Source organism: Quercus robur, chromosome 8 (assembly GCF_932294415.1).
Source record: "Quercus robur chromosome 8, dhQueRobu3.1, whole genome shotgun sequence".
Classification (NCBI taxonomy): Eukaryota; Viridiplantae; Streptophyta; class Magnoliopsida; order Fagales; family Fagaceae; genus Quercus; species Quercus robur.
In genome coordinates, this window is record NC_065541.1 from 22,167,742 (window position 1) to 22,183,769 (window position 16,028).

Here is a 16,028-nt window from a genome sequence, read left to right on the forward strand (position 1 = left end):
CACTGGAAAATAAGATAGTTTTCTAAAAAATGCTCTTTGGAAAATGAACCATTTTCGAGAAAATGTTAATGTTGAAACAAACAGAGCATGTATTCAAACTCAATTGATCGTAGTCAAAGTTGAATAAGCAAGCATCTAGGCTTTGGTTTGACCCTTTGAATAATAAAATTTGATATTTTTTCCTCCTAATTGGCTTAAATTTACTTAATTGGATCAATTCCTAGGGACTCCAGAGGAAAATTGAAGAAATGCATTATAGGGTTGTTTGGGTTAAGTGTGGCAAAAATTATTTTTGCTAACTTATTTTACTATTCAGCTTATTTTTGCTACTATTCATGGATCCTACTGCACTTTTTTGTATTATTTATAGGTCTCACTGTACTATTTTAGCTAACTTTTACCTTTATCTACAGTATTTTTAATAAAAAGTTTTTAATTTCAGCAAAATAAGCTAATCCCAAATAGACACTAAAATTGAGATATTTCACGAAAACAAGGGCAGTCAAAATACAATATTGACACATGCAACCTCACTCGATGGAGGAGCAAGTTAACTCTTGGACCTTTATTTATTGTTTCACTTGAGCTGGTTTCATCACTCGCTTAAGTGCCCTTCAGGGCCGGCCCTTCCACTAGGCCAATTAGGCAATTGCCTAAAGCCCCTAAGTGGAAGGGGACCCCAAAATTTTAGAAAGGAAGGGGTAGTAGGGGAAAAAATTTTAGTTTCAGGTGAATTAAAAATATCCAGCACATCCTTTTAACCAAAAAACAAATTTTTTTTGTATATCTGGTTAAACATTGGTTCTAAGCAAAATCAATTGTCCAAAAATAACATTATTATCCTCTAGACAAACCAAAAATCAACAAAATAAACTACAAATCTAGTCTAAGAGATTAACCACAAAACAATCACAAATCAAAAACCTCAAACTTTTTCTGTTTCCTCACTCAAATCCCTAAAACTTTTACTGTTTCCTCTGCTTCTTTCTCTTGGCTCTTGCTCTCCGCTTCTCTTATTCTTTCTCTGATTCTCTCCAGTGTTGCTGGCTGCTTGGCTCAACTGCTCAAGGTTCCTCCGATCTAAATCATCCGATCACATTTGATGATTCTGATCTAAAAACTCTAATTCTCTGAATAGAGACTGGGGAGTGAACTAGAACTGTCGATTGCCTTTTTTTTTTTTTTGGCTGTAGATGCGTTTTGATTAATTCTGTAGGTTTTGACTTTTGAGGTATCAGGTATAAAGGCTTGGCTTTCTCTTCATTTTATTTGTTAAGATAATAAGATTGGGCCTATTTTGTTTATTTTGAGTTATGGCTGGCTAGACGTTTCACATTTGGGCCTTCATTTTTTTTTTTGGGGGGGGGGGGGGGGGGTTATAGGTGTAATAGGATTTGTTTTGTGTTTTTTTTTTGTGAGTGGGTCTTATTAATAAGCCTTGTGTTATGGTTATGCTTAAATTTTGTTATGGCTGTTCCTAATTTTTTTTTTTAAATTTTAATCTTGTGTTTATATATATATATATATATATATTTTAGTTAGTGGTAATATATTGAATAAGTCTTTATTTATGTAGGTTGTGATTGCTAAAAACTTGTTATTGTTCGGTGAAACTATAACAATATTTTTTTTTTTATATAAAACAGGTTTTATTTCTCATTTGCTCTACACCTGAAAGTTATTTTTTATTTTAGTGTTTATAAATATATTGTTTGATTCGAAATGTTTACTAGAAAATATGCATTTGAATACGAAAAAGTTAAAAAAAGAAAAAAAGAAGAAAATTTAATTAAGTCCCAAGAAAGATTAAGTGGATTAGCTATATTATTTATTGAAAAGGAGATGTTAGAAGAACTTGAATACAAAAATTTAATTAGTCAATTTGCATCTCAAAAGGCAAGAAAAATATATTTTAAATGAAATATATTATAATATAAAAATATTAAATAAACATTAATTTAATTAATATACATATAAGTATTAAAAAAATGCCTTATTTTTAGTTCTCACCTTAGATCCCAAAATGTCTAGGACCAGCCTTTGTGACCTTCACATCTTGATTGAGCAAGCTCAACCTTTGCTCTGGTGAGCTTTTTCAGTCAACATTTCTTTGAGCAATTTTAGATACAAAATTTACCTAGATTTTCTTAAACTTTGACATTCATTACAAGCAAAAGTCATGACTTTTCACCCTCATTGGAGGGTGTTTTTTTTTTTTTTTTTTTTTTTTTTTTTTTTTTTTTTTTTTTTTTTTTTAAGAAATGAAAATGAAAGGATCAGCAAATCCTTATAACGGATTCTTTAACCACCTCAAAAATTATGAATGGCAAGGTAAAGATCATAATGTGTGTGTGTTTGTTTCGAGGGGCAGGTGGTTTGTTTCTTACAAATATTATCTAATTTTTATCTTAACTTTATTCTGTGAAAAAAAGAAAAAGAAAATATCTTAAAGAGACGCTTGAGTCTTTGGCTTCTTCTTGGCAGCCTCATGGAAAAAATAATGATTTTAAACTTTTTATTTAATAAATATATAATTTTAGATACTAATAGTTAATCTTTGACTTCTTCCTTGGCGGCCATATTATCATGGAAAAACTATCTACTATGGGTATGTTTAAATACCGTTTATTTTGCTAAAAATTGAAAACTGAAAACACTGTAACAAAATAATTTTTAAATATGTGAATAGTATTGTGAGACCCATTTTTAATGAAAGTTTTATTAAAAAAAAAGTTTGTAGATCCTGTAAATAGTGCACGAAAACCATTAGAAATACACCACAGCCACAAAATGCACATCTAAAAAAAAAAGAGAAGAAAACGCAGACGCAAGACGCTACCTTTTCATCTAAATGAGCGTTTGGATTGCGTTTTGTGAGGGGCGTCTATGTGTTTGCATCTTCCCTTTATTTATTTATTTTTTTATGCACGTGGATTACACGGGATCCCATGCACTATGCACTATTCAAGCACGGTTTAGGAGACACTATGCACTGTTCATTGGGTCCTGTGCACTATTCACGGGACCCGCAATCACTTTATTCAGAAAAAAAAATTAAAATTGAATTTCACGGCACTATTCATACATTTAAAAATTATTTTGTTATAGTGTTTTCAGTTTTCAGCAAAATAAGTGGTATCCAAACGGACCCTTAAGTTGACTAACATTATGAACTAGGATGCACGGACGCAGCAAAACGGCCGCCGCACTCGTGTCCGACGCGGCCCGACACCGCTGTCTACACGTTGTTGCCGTGTCTATTTTTTTTTTTTTTTGACTCGCATTGACTCAGCTCAGACTCAAGCCAATTCACGCCAAATTGGGCTAATTTGCGCCGACTCAGGCCATATCGGGTGACACCGTCGAAACACACTGATATCGATGCAAAACCGGCCAATTTAGGCCGAAATTTAAAAAAAAAAAAAAAAAAAAAGGACGTTTTGAGGTATGTGGGTGATGTGAGAGAGTGCTTGTGTGTGAGACAGAGAGAAAACGAAAGAGAAAACAAGTTAAATACATACTTATCTGCTTTCGAAATCAAGAACGAGGCAACGAGTCTTCTTCTTCAAGAGGATTTTGAACTTGAAAGAGTTAAAAGAGAGAAGCAAAAATGTATAGAATGAGTTGTGGGGGTAGGTAGGGTATTAAATGGGGGAGATATTTAAACAAATTTATTACTTTTTTATTCTACTATCTTGGTTGTCTCATACATTATTGCATATGCTAAATCATCCAAGCAATCCGCTGGCGCCCAATATCTTCAGCCACAGGACTTGTCCCATCTAATTCTACCACCTGATTGATCAAGAGATTTTAGCTATTTGTTTGATTATTTTATTGGGATGTGTATTGCATTTTGCACCCGTTGCAGGGAGAATCTAGCCTTTTGCCCCTATTTGGCAAAATATTTGGCAATATGTTCCTGTTTGCAAACTATATAGGTGCGTGTCCCTATTTCGAAACTTGATTACCTTAAAATCGAGTTTCAATGAAAAAATCGATTGTTTTAAAATCGAGTTATGCCCGATCAAACTTAAAAAAAAAAAAAAAAATGCATAGAACTCGATTTTATGGTGATGGAGTTCCAAAACGCTACTATAGGGTTTTAAAACACCACTATAGGGCTAAAAAAAACGCCATTATAGGGCTCCCTTAAGCTGCCATGGGACAATCACACTTAGAAAAGAAATTTGCAGGAAAACGCCGCTATAGGGCTTTAAAACGTTGCTATAGGGCTTAAAAACGCCACTATAGGGCTCCCTAGTATGGGGTGATTATACTTACTAAAAAAAATTTGCAGAAAAACGCTACAATAGGGCTTAAAAACGCCACTATACGGCTCAAAAATGCCACTATAGGGCTCCCTTAACCTTGTATGGGGCGAGCACACTAAAATTTTTTTTGCATGGAACTCAATTTCTGGGAACTCGAGTTCCATACAATTTTTTTTTTTTTTTTTTTTTTTTTTTTTTTTTTTTTTTTAAGTTTGATCAATCATAACTCGATTTTCTACAAATCGAGTATTTAATGAAATTCGATTTTAAGGTAATCGAGTATCAAAACAGGGGCGCGTCTCTATAGTTTGAAAACGGGGGCATATTGCCAAATAGGGGCAAAAGGCTAAATTCTCCCCCGTTGTAGATAGCTAATGTTTCCCACAAACTCAATAATTAATGTAGTGGGTAATTAAGGGAAAAATAAATAAGAAAGAATAAAAATTTATGGGTTTAAGCAAGTTAATATTTAGTTGTTTAACTTTATTTTGATATTAAAAAAAAACTAAACTTAGGCTGTGTTTGGTTGCTGGAAAACGTTTTCCGGAAAATACATATTTTCCGGAAATGCTAATTTCCGGAAAAGGAAAATGTATTCGGGTGTTTGGCTGTCTCGGAAATCGTTTTACGGAAAATCAATTCCGGTGTTTGATTCGTCCAAATATTTTACGGAAATCGTTTTACGGAAAATTAATTCCGGTGTTTGGTTCGTCCAAATATTTTACGGAAAATACTTTACGGAAAACGTTTTCCCATGTTTGGTTCGGAAAATACTTTACGGAAAATGATCTAGAATCTGGCCCTAAAAAATCGTCCATCCTTGAATGAAGTTTTGGAGGAATTGGAGAAGATCAATGCTATATTTTGCTCTTATAGATAAAATTCAAGAACCTGCATTCCCTATACATATCTGTAACAATACAAAAATTATGGTCATTTGGTTCAACATCAAACATAATCATTCGAATATACCCATAATATTTATATAAAAACAGCCACATCAATCGTTCACCATTGGCATTACACCTCAATGGCATACAAAAATGATACCTATTTGTGGTATCTGAACAGTACAAATACATAATTTGGGCAATTGTATCGTCCCAATAATACAAAGGAGTACATATATAATACATTGATAGGTCAATATTAATACTACAACAAAAGTTAATTCGTAAATCTACCATCACAGTCAACATGAAATAAGCAAATCAAATTTGTGAGAAAAAATAACCATCTAACCACAGCTTCCTCAACCTAGCATTCTTGGCTAAAAATCCACGTGCCGTCTTCTCATTCTCACAAAGATGGTCGAAGGCAGTAGCGAGCATATCTTCGCTATATCCATCCGCCATCATAGCCATTACCTCATTATACAAAGTTGTGTAATCTACCGGGCCCCGATTAATTTCTTTCAGAGCGACAGCTATTTCCTTCAGCTGATCAGACAGATCAGTCAGCACACTATCATCAGCATTAGAAGCTGCACGCCCTCTTTTGCGGGACTTGGAAATTCCCGACCCAGTGGTGGATGATTCATTTGCGTTCTTCCCCTTTTCAACCACACATTCATCCACATTATCTGCCACAAACTCTGCACTATCCCCATTATCCCCATTATCTGGCTTATTTTCGATATCCACTCCGGACTTAGTAAAGGCACCTGTGGCTGTGTCCTTCCCCACCACAATCGCTAATTCATCGTAAAACTCAATTTTTTTGTTCAGATACTCGGCATGCTTCCGATGTGCCTGTAAGGGAGAAAAGAACGTATACAATAATGCAATAATAACTTCACTCATAAATTCAATATAAAAGACTATGCAATAACAATTAAAGCAAATACTCCATACTTTTTCCTACATTTTCTCAGTAATCAAACAAGTAATGCAAAAAAACTCTCAAATAAGGATGAAACAAGTCAATACATTATGCTACTATTATGCACACTTCACTGCTAAGAGAGCCCAATTAAAAAAAAAAAAAGAAAAAAAAAATAGAACAGCAAGCACAACATTAAAAGAATCACCTTAAAAAGAAAGTATCAATCTTTTCTTTACTTTCCCAACATTTTATTAGCAACCAAACCGAGAACCAAATAAAATTGTAGCTCAGACACATATACACATATAGATAGATGAAAACGCATAGATATGTATAGATATAATACATAGGTAAGGTGACATGAAAGTTATGTTTGGAAAACCTTATAAAAGCAATGGAATCCTAAAAAGAATGACACTATAAATTTCATATAAAAGGCAAAAACATATATTATTATCTATATTAAGAAAATATAGTTGGAAGCCATACCATAACTTCTTCTTGGTATGTTTTAGCGTCACAAGTTATCATTTTCAGATTTTCGTCCCAACCGAATCCACTCTTCTTTCTAAGCTCTTGAATAGTTGCCCACATGGACCTTAGAGTCCGCATCCGGTTCTCCACAAATACAGGGTGGCACTCAACCCCGAAATGGGCCGTTATCTCCTTCGCTACAAGAGCAAAGGAACCGGCCCTAAAAGTATTAGAGGGCTTATTGCCCTTTCCAGCCTCCTCTGTTAGTATCTTTAGCATCATCTCATGCATAGGTGGCAGCCACCTAAATTGCTTGCTGCCGCTAACTTTTTCCTTATCCTTTGACATTACTACATATGAAAATAGTATAGTGAGAGTAGCATTTAGTAATTACACTCGGAACATGAATAACAAATCAAACACACATACAACCACGTTTATGAATGTGCACAACAGAATGGAACATGCTAACTATGGAAATGACAATGTAATACCATCAAATAACAATGTAATACCATCAAATAACAATGTAATGCTAAAAATACTTTTTCATTACATCACCAAAAGTCTATATTACATACATTGCCTTTAAAAAAAACAAAAAGAAAAAACACATTACAATCATAAAAATCTAAATATAGTACTACTCTCCACTCCTAATATAATCAGACCACATGGCTTGGCATATCTCATCTCTCTTAGCATTCCATGATCTACTATCTTCGACGGACTCCCGACGGGATTGTGTTTCTTGTTGGTGGTCACTAAGCTCTACTTGGTTCATTGCATCTTCCATAATATGGTCATTTGGTTCAACCCCCATAATGTGATTATGAACCACACAACACGCTAACACTACTTTCACTTGGGTTGGGAAAGACCAATATGGTTCTGCATCCAACACTCGAAAACGTTTTTTCACCACTCCAAACCCTCGCTCAATGGTAGTTCTCAATGAAGAGTGTCGGAGGTTGAACAATTCTTGCGCATTCTCAGGAGGACGATCACTAAACTCTTTCAAGTGATATCGTACACTCTGATACGGTGACAATATTCCATTTTTATTACCATACCCAGCATCACCAAGATAAAATTTACCTACATATATTAAAAAAAAAAAAACCAAATCACTACTATGTTTAGGAAAACACATAATATTTATTGAACTAACAAACCAAAAGGGTGAAGTAATCGTGTAATACCATTGGGAATTGAAAATCCCCCTGGCCTAGCAAATGCATCATTTAATACACGTGAATCATGTGCACTGCCTTCCTATCCAGCCAACACATAAGTGAACTTTAAGTCAAAACTAATGGCAGCTAACACATTTTGCGTGGTTCCATCTTTGCGACCACGAAATCTTCCTTGTATTTCAGGTGGCACAGATGCACGAACATGTGTACCATCTATTGCTCCAACACAATCCTAATTTTCGACAAACATAATGGTTTAAAATTACATAAATCTTCACAATTTACAAAAACACACAAGTCGCAATATTTACCTTAAAATATGGGTAAAACCTTCTGCTATTCCTTATCTCTGGAGGTGTATCTTCGCTACGCAGTCTTATTAGAGCTCTATATAATTTCAGGACCCCCCTAAGGACAACCTTGAAGTATCTATGAACAGTCTCAGTTGATCTATAGATCCGACTACCCATTACACGAAACCTCACATTATGACCAATAATGTGCAAGAAAATGAACACTTGCTCCGTAACAGACATGTGAACAGTCGGACGTACGTGCTCCCCCTCAGTGAGGGTGTGACATAAGTGGTGGAAAGCTATAGGCTTCATCCTAAGTTGATTCACACAATGTCTCTCACTTCCATGCAAAACACTATTTATGTATTCCTCTCTCTCGGCGGCATGGTTAACATAAGGCGACCTAGGCAGATCTCTACGTCTACGTCGTAATTTCTTTAACAATGCAACCCCCACAAGGAGGACAGATGCAACTGAGGCAAGAATTGCGGCTTTGGTTTTTTTCTTCATCTAACAAAATCACAAACATTGTAGTCTAAGAGGTATGTAAACAAGTATGCTATTGATTACACCATAAATAAAATCAGCCACAAACATATAACATCCAAACCATCACATTGCATTCTATTTACACTATAACAATACCATCACATTGATAACTGCACATTGATATAGCACAATACCATCACATTACATTCTATTTATAATCACCTATATACCCAAAGCACCTTCAATGAAGGTTTAAACACACACATATTGGTCTGCAAGAACATAATAACACCAAGCATGGGTGAAGCCCCAAAATTTCTACACATAACCCAACTAACCAAATTCTAATAAAAATCACAGCAAAAACCAATCATGCATAACCAGTCAAGCCCCAAAAGAACTTTAAAAAAAATTCAGACCACAAACCAATTGGGAATAACTTGCAATCAGAAAAGCCCCAAAATTGATATATGCATCACCCATAAATACACAGTTTCATAAACAATGGATAATTAAAAAAATTGATAAATAACCTGCAATCAGAAAAGCCCCAAAATTTCATATGCATAATCCACAAATACACAGTTTAATCAACAATGGATAATTGAAAAAATTAATAAATAACCCGCAATCAGAAAAGTCCCAAAATTTTGATATACATTACCGACAAATACACAGTTATAAACAATGTATAATACAAAAATTAATAAATAAAAACATGTAAATAATTATATAAATATTTATATAAATAAACAACTATGAAATTTATAGTGTGGATCGGAGGTGAGTGGATCGGTGAGGTGAGTGAGTGTGTGGATCGGACGTGTGGGTCGGAGGTGAGGTGTGCGCCCTAGGCGGATTGGTGTGAGTTTGAGCAGGTCATTTTCTCACCGTGGGTCTGCGGCGTTTGGCGCGGTGGTCGTCTGGCACAGCTCGGCGTGACCGGTGTGAGGTAGATCGGTGTCGGTTCGTGGATCGTTGTCTTTCGTTCTTTCTGTGTTTGGTTGGCCGGGTCGGAGCTCTGGGTGGTTGGATCGATCGGGGTTTGTGGATCGTTGGCTCTCGTTCAAGCTATAGGCTTCGCTCGTTGGTCGGATCGGAGCTCTGGGTGGCTGGATCGATCGGAGCTCTCGCACTTCGTTGGCTTCGATCTCACTCGTTGGCTTCGATCTCGTTCGTTGGCGTCGATCTCGTTCGTTGGCGTCGATCTATTCTGCACTTGATCTCTCTCTCTCGTTCGATTGTTTTTTTTTTTGTTCTTTCTCTCTCGCTCTCGTGTTGTGTTCTCTGTTTTTTTTCTCTCTCTCTCTGTGCGTTTTGCAAGCCACGGAAATGAATTGAAGTGAAAATGAAGGCAGAAATTCATTTCCGTGGTCAAAGGTGAAAATTTCGGTCAACAGGAAAACATTTTCCGGAAAATAATATTTTCCGTGACAGCCAAACGCCCTCTTTTCCGGAAATTGATTTCTGGAATTGGTTTGAAGCCGATTCAAACGCACCCAAAGTTGAAAAAAGTTATTGAAAGGTTAGAATTGATTGCCAAATATAAAGATGTTCTTGGTTTGAAAGACAATGTTGGAGGGAGGTCATCTGGGTTCAAATATAGGTTACCAACAACTTCATTGGTAGATGAAACTTGTGTCTATGGCAGGGATCATGATAAAAATTTGATAATTGAGATGCTACTCATGGATGGACCAAGCAATAAAATTGGTGTAATTCCTATAGTTGGTATGGCTGGTATTGGTAAGACAACTCTTGCTGAAATTGTTTACAACGAGACCAGAGTAGAGAGTTATTTTGATTTAAGAATTTGGGTTTTTGTGTCTGATCAATTTGATGTAGTGAGGGTAACAAAAACAATTCTTAGGTCAGTCACTTTGAAACATACTGATCTCAATGACTTAAACCTGCTTCAAGTTAGTTTGAAAGAAAAATTGGTTGGGAAGAGATTTTTGCTTGTTTTAGATGATGTTTGGAACAAGAGAAATAATGATTGGGATCTCTTATGGAATCCATTAAAGACTGGGGCCAAAGGAAGCAAAATATTAGTAACAACACGCAATAGGGATGTTGCATCAAGCATGGGGACAGTTCCAGCTCATCATTTGAAAGGTTTATCATTTGAAGATTGCTGGCTATTGTTCCGGAGTCAAGCATTTGAGAACAGAAACATTGATGCTTATCCACATTTGGAGGCAATTGGAAAAAAGTTTGTGGAGAAGTGCGAAGGCATGCCCTTAGCAGCGAAGAGACTGGGAATCCTGCTGCGCTCCAGACAAGAAGGGGATGAATGGAAAGATATACTGAATAGGAAAATATGGGATCTACCGGATGATGAAAGTGATATTCTTCAGAGTCTGAGACTAAGCTATCATCATCTTCCAGCACATTTGAAGCAATGTTTTGCGTATTGTTCAATATTTCCTCAGGAATATGAATTTGAAAAGGAGACACTAGTTTTGTTATGGATGGCAGAAGGATTTGTGCAGCAACCCACCAAAGGAAAGAAAAGATTGGAAGAAGTGGGTGGAGAATATTTTCTGGAGCTCGTATCAAGGTCATTCTTTCAAGAATCTATCAATAATAGATCACAATATGTAATGCATGGCCTCATTAGAGATTTATCTCATTTTGTTTCTGGAGAATTTTGTTTCACATTTCAGGATAAGCTGAAGGATGGTAATCAAAACAGATTTTTTGAGAAGGCTCGTCATTCCTCGTACATTCGTGGCAGACGTGATGTAGACTCAAAATTTGAGGCCTTCAACGGACTTGAATGCTTACGCACCTTCCTACCATTAGATCCAAGTGGCACACTTGGCGTTAGCTATTTGGCCAATAAAGTCCCTCGTGATCTCTTGCCAAAATTAAGATATCTACGAGTGTTGTCATTTAATGCTTGTCGCATCACTGAATTACCAGATTCCATAGGTGATTTGAAACATCTACGCTACCTGGACCTTTCTCACACAGCAATTAGAACGTTACCTGACTCAACAGCTACTCTTTACAACTTACAGACACTGATCCTATTAGAATGCCGCTCTCTTGCTAAGTTGCCTGCAGATATGGGCAACCTAACATGCTTACGGCATCTCTATATTAGTGGGAGCAGGTTAAAAGAGATGCCACAAAATATTTGTAAATTGAAGAATCTCCAAACATTGTCTACTTTCGTAGTGAGTAAAGATGATGGGTCACGAATGAGAGAGTTAAGGGACATGCTGCAACTTCATGGATCACTTCTCATTTCAGGCCTGCAAAATGTTGTCAGTTTTAGTGATGCAATGGAAGCTAATTTGAAGGAAAAGCAGGAACTTGATCAGTTGGTATTACAGTGGAGTAACAGCTTTGAAGCTTCAATTAAGGATGTGGATGAAAAGGAAGAATCTAAAATGCGACAAATTCTCAAAGGTGAGAAAGATCTCAGCATTACAGGTTATAGTGGTCATGGATTTCCAAGCCTTGGGGAAGCCATGGAAGCATCTACACAAGAATGTGCCAAGCGACCATTGAGACTGAGCAGCAGTTTGGATGATTCAAGAAATGAAACAGTTGAAACAGATGTTCTTGAGATGTTGCAACCACACAAAAACATGAAACAAATTATAATCAATGACTACGGAGGTACAAAATTCCCAAGTTGGTTTGGATCCCCTATGTTCTCCAATTTGATTCTCCTAAGACTTAGTGGTTGTAGGAAGTGTAGTTGTCTACCCCAACTTCGGCAACTACCCTCTCTCAAAGACCTCACGATTGAAGGAATGGAAGGAATAAAGAGAATAGGCGCCGAGTTCTATGGGGATGGGTGTTCCTCTGCTATGCCTTTTCCATCCTTGGAGACTTTAAAGTTTGATAACATGTTACAATGGGAGGAGTGGTCTTCTTCTGGAGTTGAAGGCTGGGGAGACTTTAATAACCTGCAAATAATTGAAATTCAGAATTGTCCTAAACTAAGAAAACTCTCCCACCACTTACCGGCCTTGAAAAGAATGAGTATTAAGGGGTGTGAAGAATTAGCAACTCTACCAAGGCTTTTGATGGTTGATGATAGCTTAGAACAAGGCAGAGAATTCCCATGCCTCCTTGAGCTTTCTATATGTACATGTCGTAACCTGAGGGAACTGCCGCATCTCTTTCCATCTTTGTCCATGCTTGTAGTAGATGGATGCCAACAACTGGCAGAACTTCCAAGGCTTCCTTCAATCCGTGAATTAGAAGTAAATACGTTTGATGAGGGGCTGTTACAAAATATAGTTAAGCTCAACTCACTTAACTACTTGCGTATATGTCAAATTTCCAAGCTCACATGTTTTCTTGAAGGGTTTTTTCAACAGTTAACAGCTCTTGAAGAATTACAGATTGCTAATCTTGGTGATCTTACAACTTTGTCCAATGAAGTTGGGCTGCAAAATCTCCAATGCCTCCAAAGATTGGAAATTTTGGGATGTCCAGTCTTAAAGGAGTTGCCACAAAGGTTATACCAACTTTCATCTCTCAAGGAGTTAAGGGTCTCAAAATGTCCCTCGCTTGTGTCCTTTCCTGTACTAGGCTTGCCTTCTAGGCTCACAAGCCTTGAGATCAAGGATTGTGAGGCGCTACAGTTCCTACCTGAGTGGAAGATGCATAACAATGAGAAGGCAACTCTTTTACTTAAATATTTGGTAATTGAAGGTTGTCCTTCTCTCACATATTTACGACGAGACCAGTTTCCCATCACGCTTAAACATCTTGAAATTGATAACTGCATGAATTTGGAGTCAATTTCAGAGCAAGTGATTCACACCAATGGCTGTCTTGAATTCTTTAAAGTTTCTTGGTGTCAATCTCTTCGGTCCTTCTCGGAAGGCACTATTGGGTTGTCCACAGTCACCTACAGCACTGTTGTAAACTACCTTAAGCAATTCATTATCAACAATTGTACAAATCTCGAGTCATTACCTGGAGACCTGTACAACCTCATATGTCTCAATTACATAGAAATAGTTGAATGTCCACTTCTTCAGTCCTTTCCAGAATCTGGCATGCCAACCAAGCTGCAATCAATTAGAATATCCAATTGCAAGAGTCTCAAGTCCCTACCAAATCGGATGTACAGACTCACATCTCTTCAAGAACTACACATTGATGGGTGCTCAACTCTTGTATCTTTTCCAGAGGGGGGGCTGCCAGCCAATCTGTTGTCATTATCAATCTTAGACTGTGAGAATCTCAAGCCCTCATATGAATGGGGACTGCACAGACTCACTTGTCTCCTAGACTTCTCCTTTGGTGGATGTCGGGGGTTAATAAAGTTTCCTGAGAAGTGGTTGCTGCCTACCAGTTTATCCTCTCTTCATCTTCAGAGACTTCCAAATCTCAAATCACTGCCCAAGGAATTGGTAAACCTCACCAATCTTGATCATTTGGAAATACGGGAATGTGATAAGCTTCAAACCTTGCCAGACGAAGGGCAGCCTCAAATACTTCAAAGTTTAGAACTTTGGGATGCCTTTTGATATAAAATTTTCTTTTGGGGGTAAGTAGTCTTTTGATATACAGTTAGTAGTAGAGAAACCAAAAAGAATTTTGACACAAGTTAATCCACTAGCTTGCATAGCCATAAAGACCTCCATCAAAGAATATTACTGGTGATTTGTGTTACCTTTTGTGATTTTCCATTTTCTTTCATACCCATACATCATTCATGAAAACACCTAATATTAGCTAATGACAGGTTTCGACTTCTGCAGTGCTCTTCACATAGGTGGAAAAGGAGCCTGTATGAATACTTGATGAGGAAAAATATGCATACTTCCACATATGGTATGTTGCTTTCTCTCTCTTTCAATAATGGTGCAGTATGTTTCTTTATCTCTTTATTCTATTGCATCACCAAGTTTTACTTTTGTTGATCTGCAGATATAGTGTCAACATTTTGAAGTTTGGAAAGTAATCACCACTTATGCAACTATCTAGTATCTGGAAAGTTCCTTAGAAAAGGTGCTGAAATTGTTCAAGATGTAACATGTTAAGATGAGGAGATTGCTTGGACAGAGGGGAAGATTTTGTTTGCCTAAGAAGCATAGACACTTCATTTGGGGTGTCATACCAGTGTCGAACCATTCATGTCAATGTTGTAATTTTTCAAAAATTGCTAGTGTCACCATATCGTACCGTACCCATACTCATGTCTGTGCTTCCTAGTTTTTTTTGCATTAGTCCAAACTCCAAAGAGTCTCTTTCTTTGGAAAGAATGGAATCTCTTTTTAGGGTGGTGGTAGAAGTTTTCAGTTTGTAATAAAAGTAGTAGAGTGGGATGTTAGGCGTGGGAGTAAAAGTGATCTGTTGCGTTGATACATCATCTACACATAAATTTTGATGCGAAAGATTGTGAAGTATGGTATTTTGAATCTGTCATCAAATGCATATGCTGGAAAGGCCAAGTATTCAGTCAAAAGTCTTTGACGAAGATGTGAATTCTGATATTTTATTTTTCAAATTTCTCCCCTTGTTTTTGGTAAAATCAACATCTAGCAGCTGGCAAAGCAAGTGAAAATTGCGTGCATCAATTATTTGAATATGGAGCAGAATCTAACAGTAGGAGTACCTTAAAAGCCCAATACAGTAACCTTTTGCTTGTTCCCATTTTTTTAATCCTTGCACTTTATTTTCTCAACAGTGGTTTTAATTGCCTAAAGAGTAAAGGCTCGAAAATGCGAACATTCTCGGTCGGGCCAAATAATTAATTTTTATTTAGATACACGTGGCATGCCAGGCACAAACCACCTGGAAAAGAGAAAATGATGCGGTAGTCAAGGTGAAATAATTAAAGATAATGTTAATGGATGTATTTAAAATAATTGCTAATAAACTATTTTAGAAAAATTTTTATACTATTTTTATTTTTATGAGAAATAAAAAAATTTGTTAAAATATTAATTACTTTCTTATTTTCTCATAAAAGTTTTCTTAAAATAATTCATTAACAATTACTCTAGGGTCATCTTTTATCATTTTTTTTTTTTTTACAAGATAGAATTTCTATTCTAACATAATCTAAATGTATATGTGTGTGAAACTCCCTTCTAGAGACTTGAACACCGACTCTTACCCTCTCACACCTCACAAGTATTTATACTTGTGGAGTGACCACCGTACCAAGAATACGTGGGGTTCCTTTATCATTTCTAAATAATTAAATATCATGGTTAATGACTAGATGGATGACAAGTAGCGTTAATCCAACACCTTGTGAAGTGATTAACAAGAAAGTGGGGTCAAGTTATTTTAGAATCTGGAAACATTTGCCTCGGTCAAGGCAATTACCAAGCCCCAAAGGCAATGGGACACATGGCAATAGAACAGGAATCAATTAAGAAGCAACATGTGGAAGGTGAAACCGGAAGTAATCAATGAAGTTTCAATTATATATCAATGCTCATTCTACAAGAGAAAAAAACACGAACAACTGAGAATACAAAAGAGATTCT

General features: G+C 36.4%; 3 protein-coding genes across 4 annotated transcripts; 1 reads left to right on the forward strand and 2 right to left on the reverse strand.

Annotated features, from left to right (window-relative positions):
* Positions 1-5,440: 5,440 nt before the first annotated feature.
* LOC126693938 (uncharacterized) lies at positions 5,441-6,898 on the reverse strand. The gene is made up of 2 exons (XM_050389991.1): positions 6,588-6,898; positions 5,441-6,025 (listed from the first exon to the last, which is right to left on the reverse strand). The coding sequence occupies exons 1-2, from the start codon at positions 6,861-6,863 to the stop codon at positions 5,486-5,488; spliced, it is 816 nt and encodes a 271-aa protein (XP_050245948.1). The 5' UTR covers positions 6,864-6,898; the 3' UTR covers positions 5,441-5,485.
* Positions 6,899-7,169: 271 nt separating this feature from the next.
* On the reverse strand, positions 7,170-8,943 carry LOC126693939 (uncharacterized). Of its 2 annotated transcripts, XR_007645575.1 has the most exons (3): positions 8,080-8,943; positions 7,775-8,000; positions 7,170-7,670 (listed from the first exon to the last, which is right to left on the reverse strand). XR_007645575.1 is itself a non-coding variant. In XM_050389992.1 (2 exons), exons 1-2 carry the CDS (start codon positions 8,572-8,574, stop codon positions 7,848-7,850), a joined length of 648 nt encoding a protein of 215 aa, XP_050245949.1. In that variant the 5' UTR covers positions 8,575-8,943; the 3' UTR covers positions 7,771-7,847. The 2 variants fall into 2 exon arrangements, 1 of the variants encoding a protein (XP_050245949.1); XM_050389992.1 differs by lacking the exon at positions 7,170-7,670 and having other exon boundaries at positions 7,771-8,000.
* A 368-nt stretch (positions 8,944-9,311) lies between these two features.
* Positions 9,312-14,995, forward strand: LOC126696050 (putative disease resistance RPP13-like protein 1). The gene is made up of 4 exons (XM_050392835.1): positions 9,312-9,353; positions 9,954-14,074; positions 14,273-14,361; positions 14,458-14,995. Exons 1-2 carry the CDS (start codon positions 9,312-9,314, stop codon positions 14,052-14,054), a joined length of 4,143 nt encoding a protein of 1,380 aa, XP_050248792.1. The 3' UTR covers positions 14,055-14,074; positions 14,273-14,361; positions 14,458-14,995.
* The last annotated feature ends 1,033 nt before the right edge of the window (positions 14,996-16,028 follow it).

Excerpts from the sequence above, each read along its gene's own strand:
- LOC126693938 (XM_050389991.1), bottom strand. The coding sequence starts at position 6,863 with ATGCATGAGATGATGCTAAAGATACTAACAGAGGAGGCTGGAAAGGGC. Across the intron at positions 6,026-6,587 it reads CATACCAAGAAGAAGTTATG|GCACATCGGAAGCATGCCGA; the intron begins GTATGGCTTCCA and ends TCTCCCTTACAG.
- LOC126693939 (XM_050389992.1), bottom strand. The coding sequence starts at position 8,574 with ATGAAGAAAAAAACCAAAGCCGCAATTCTTGCCTCAGTTGCATCTGTC. Across the intron at positions 8,001-8,079 it reads GGTTTTACCCATATTTTAAG|GATTGTGTTGGAGCAATAGA; the intron begins GTAAATATTGCG and ends GTCGAAAATTAG.
- LOC126696050 (XM_050392835.1), top strand. The coding sequence starts at position 9,312 with ATGAAATTTATAGTGTGGATCGGAGGTGAGTGGATCGGTGAG. Across the intron at positions 9,354-9,953 it reads GAGGTGAGTGGATCGGTGAG|GAAAACATTTTCCGGAAAAT; the intron begins GTGAGTGAGTGT and ends TTCGGTCAACAG.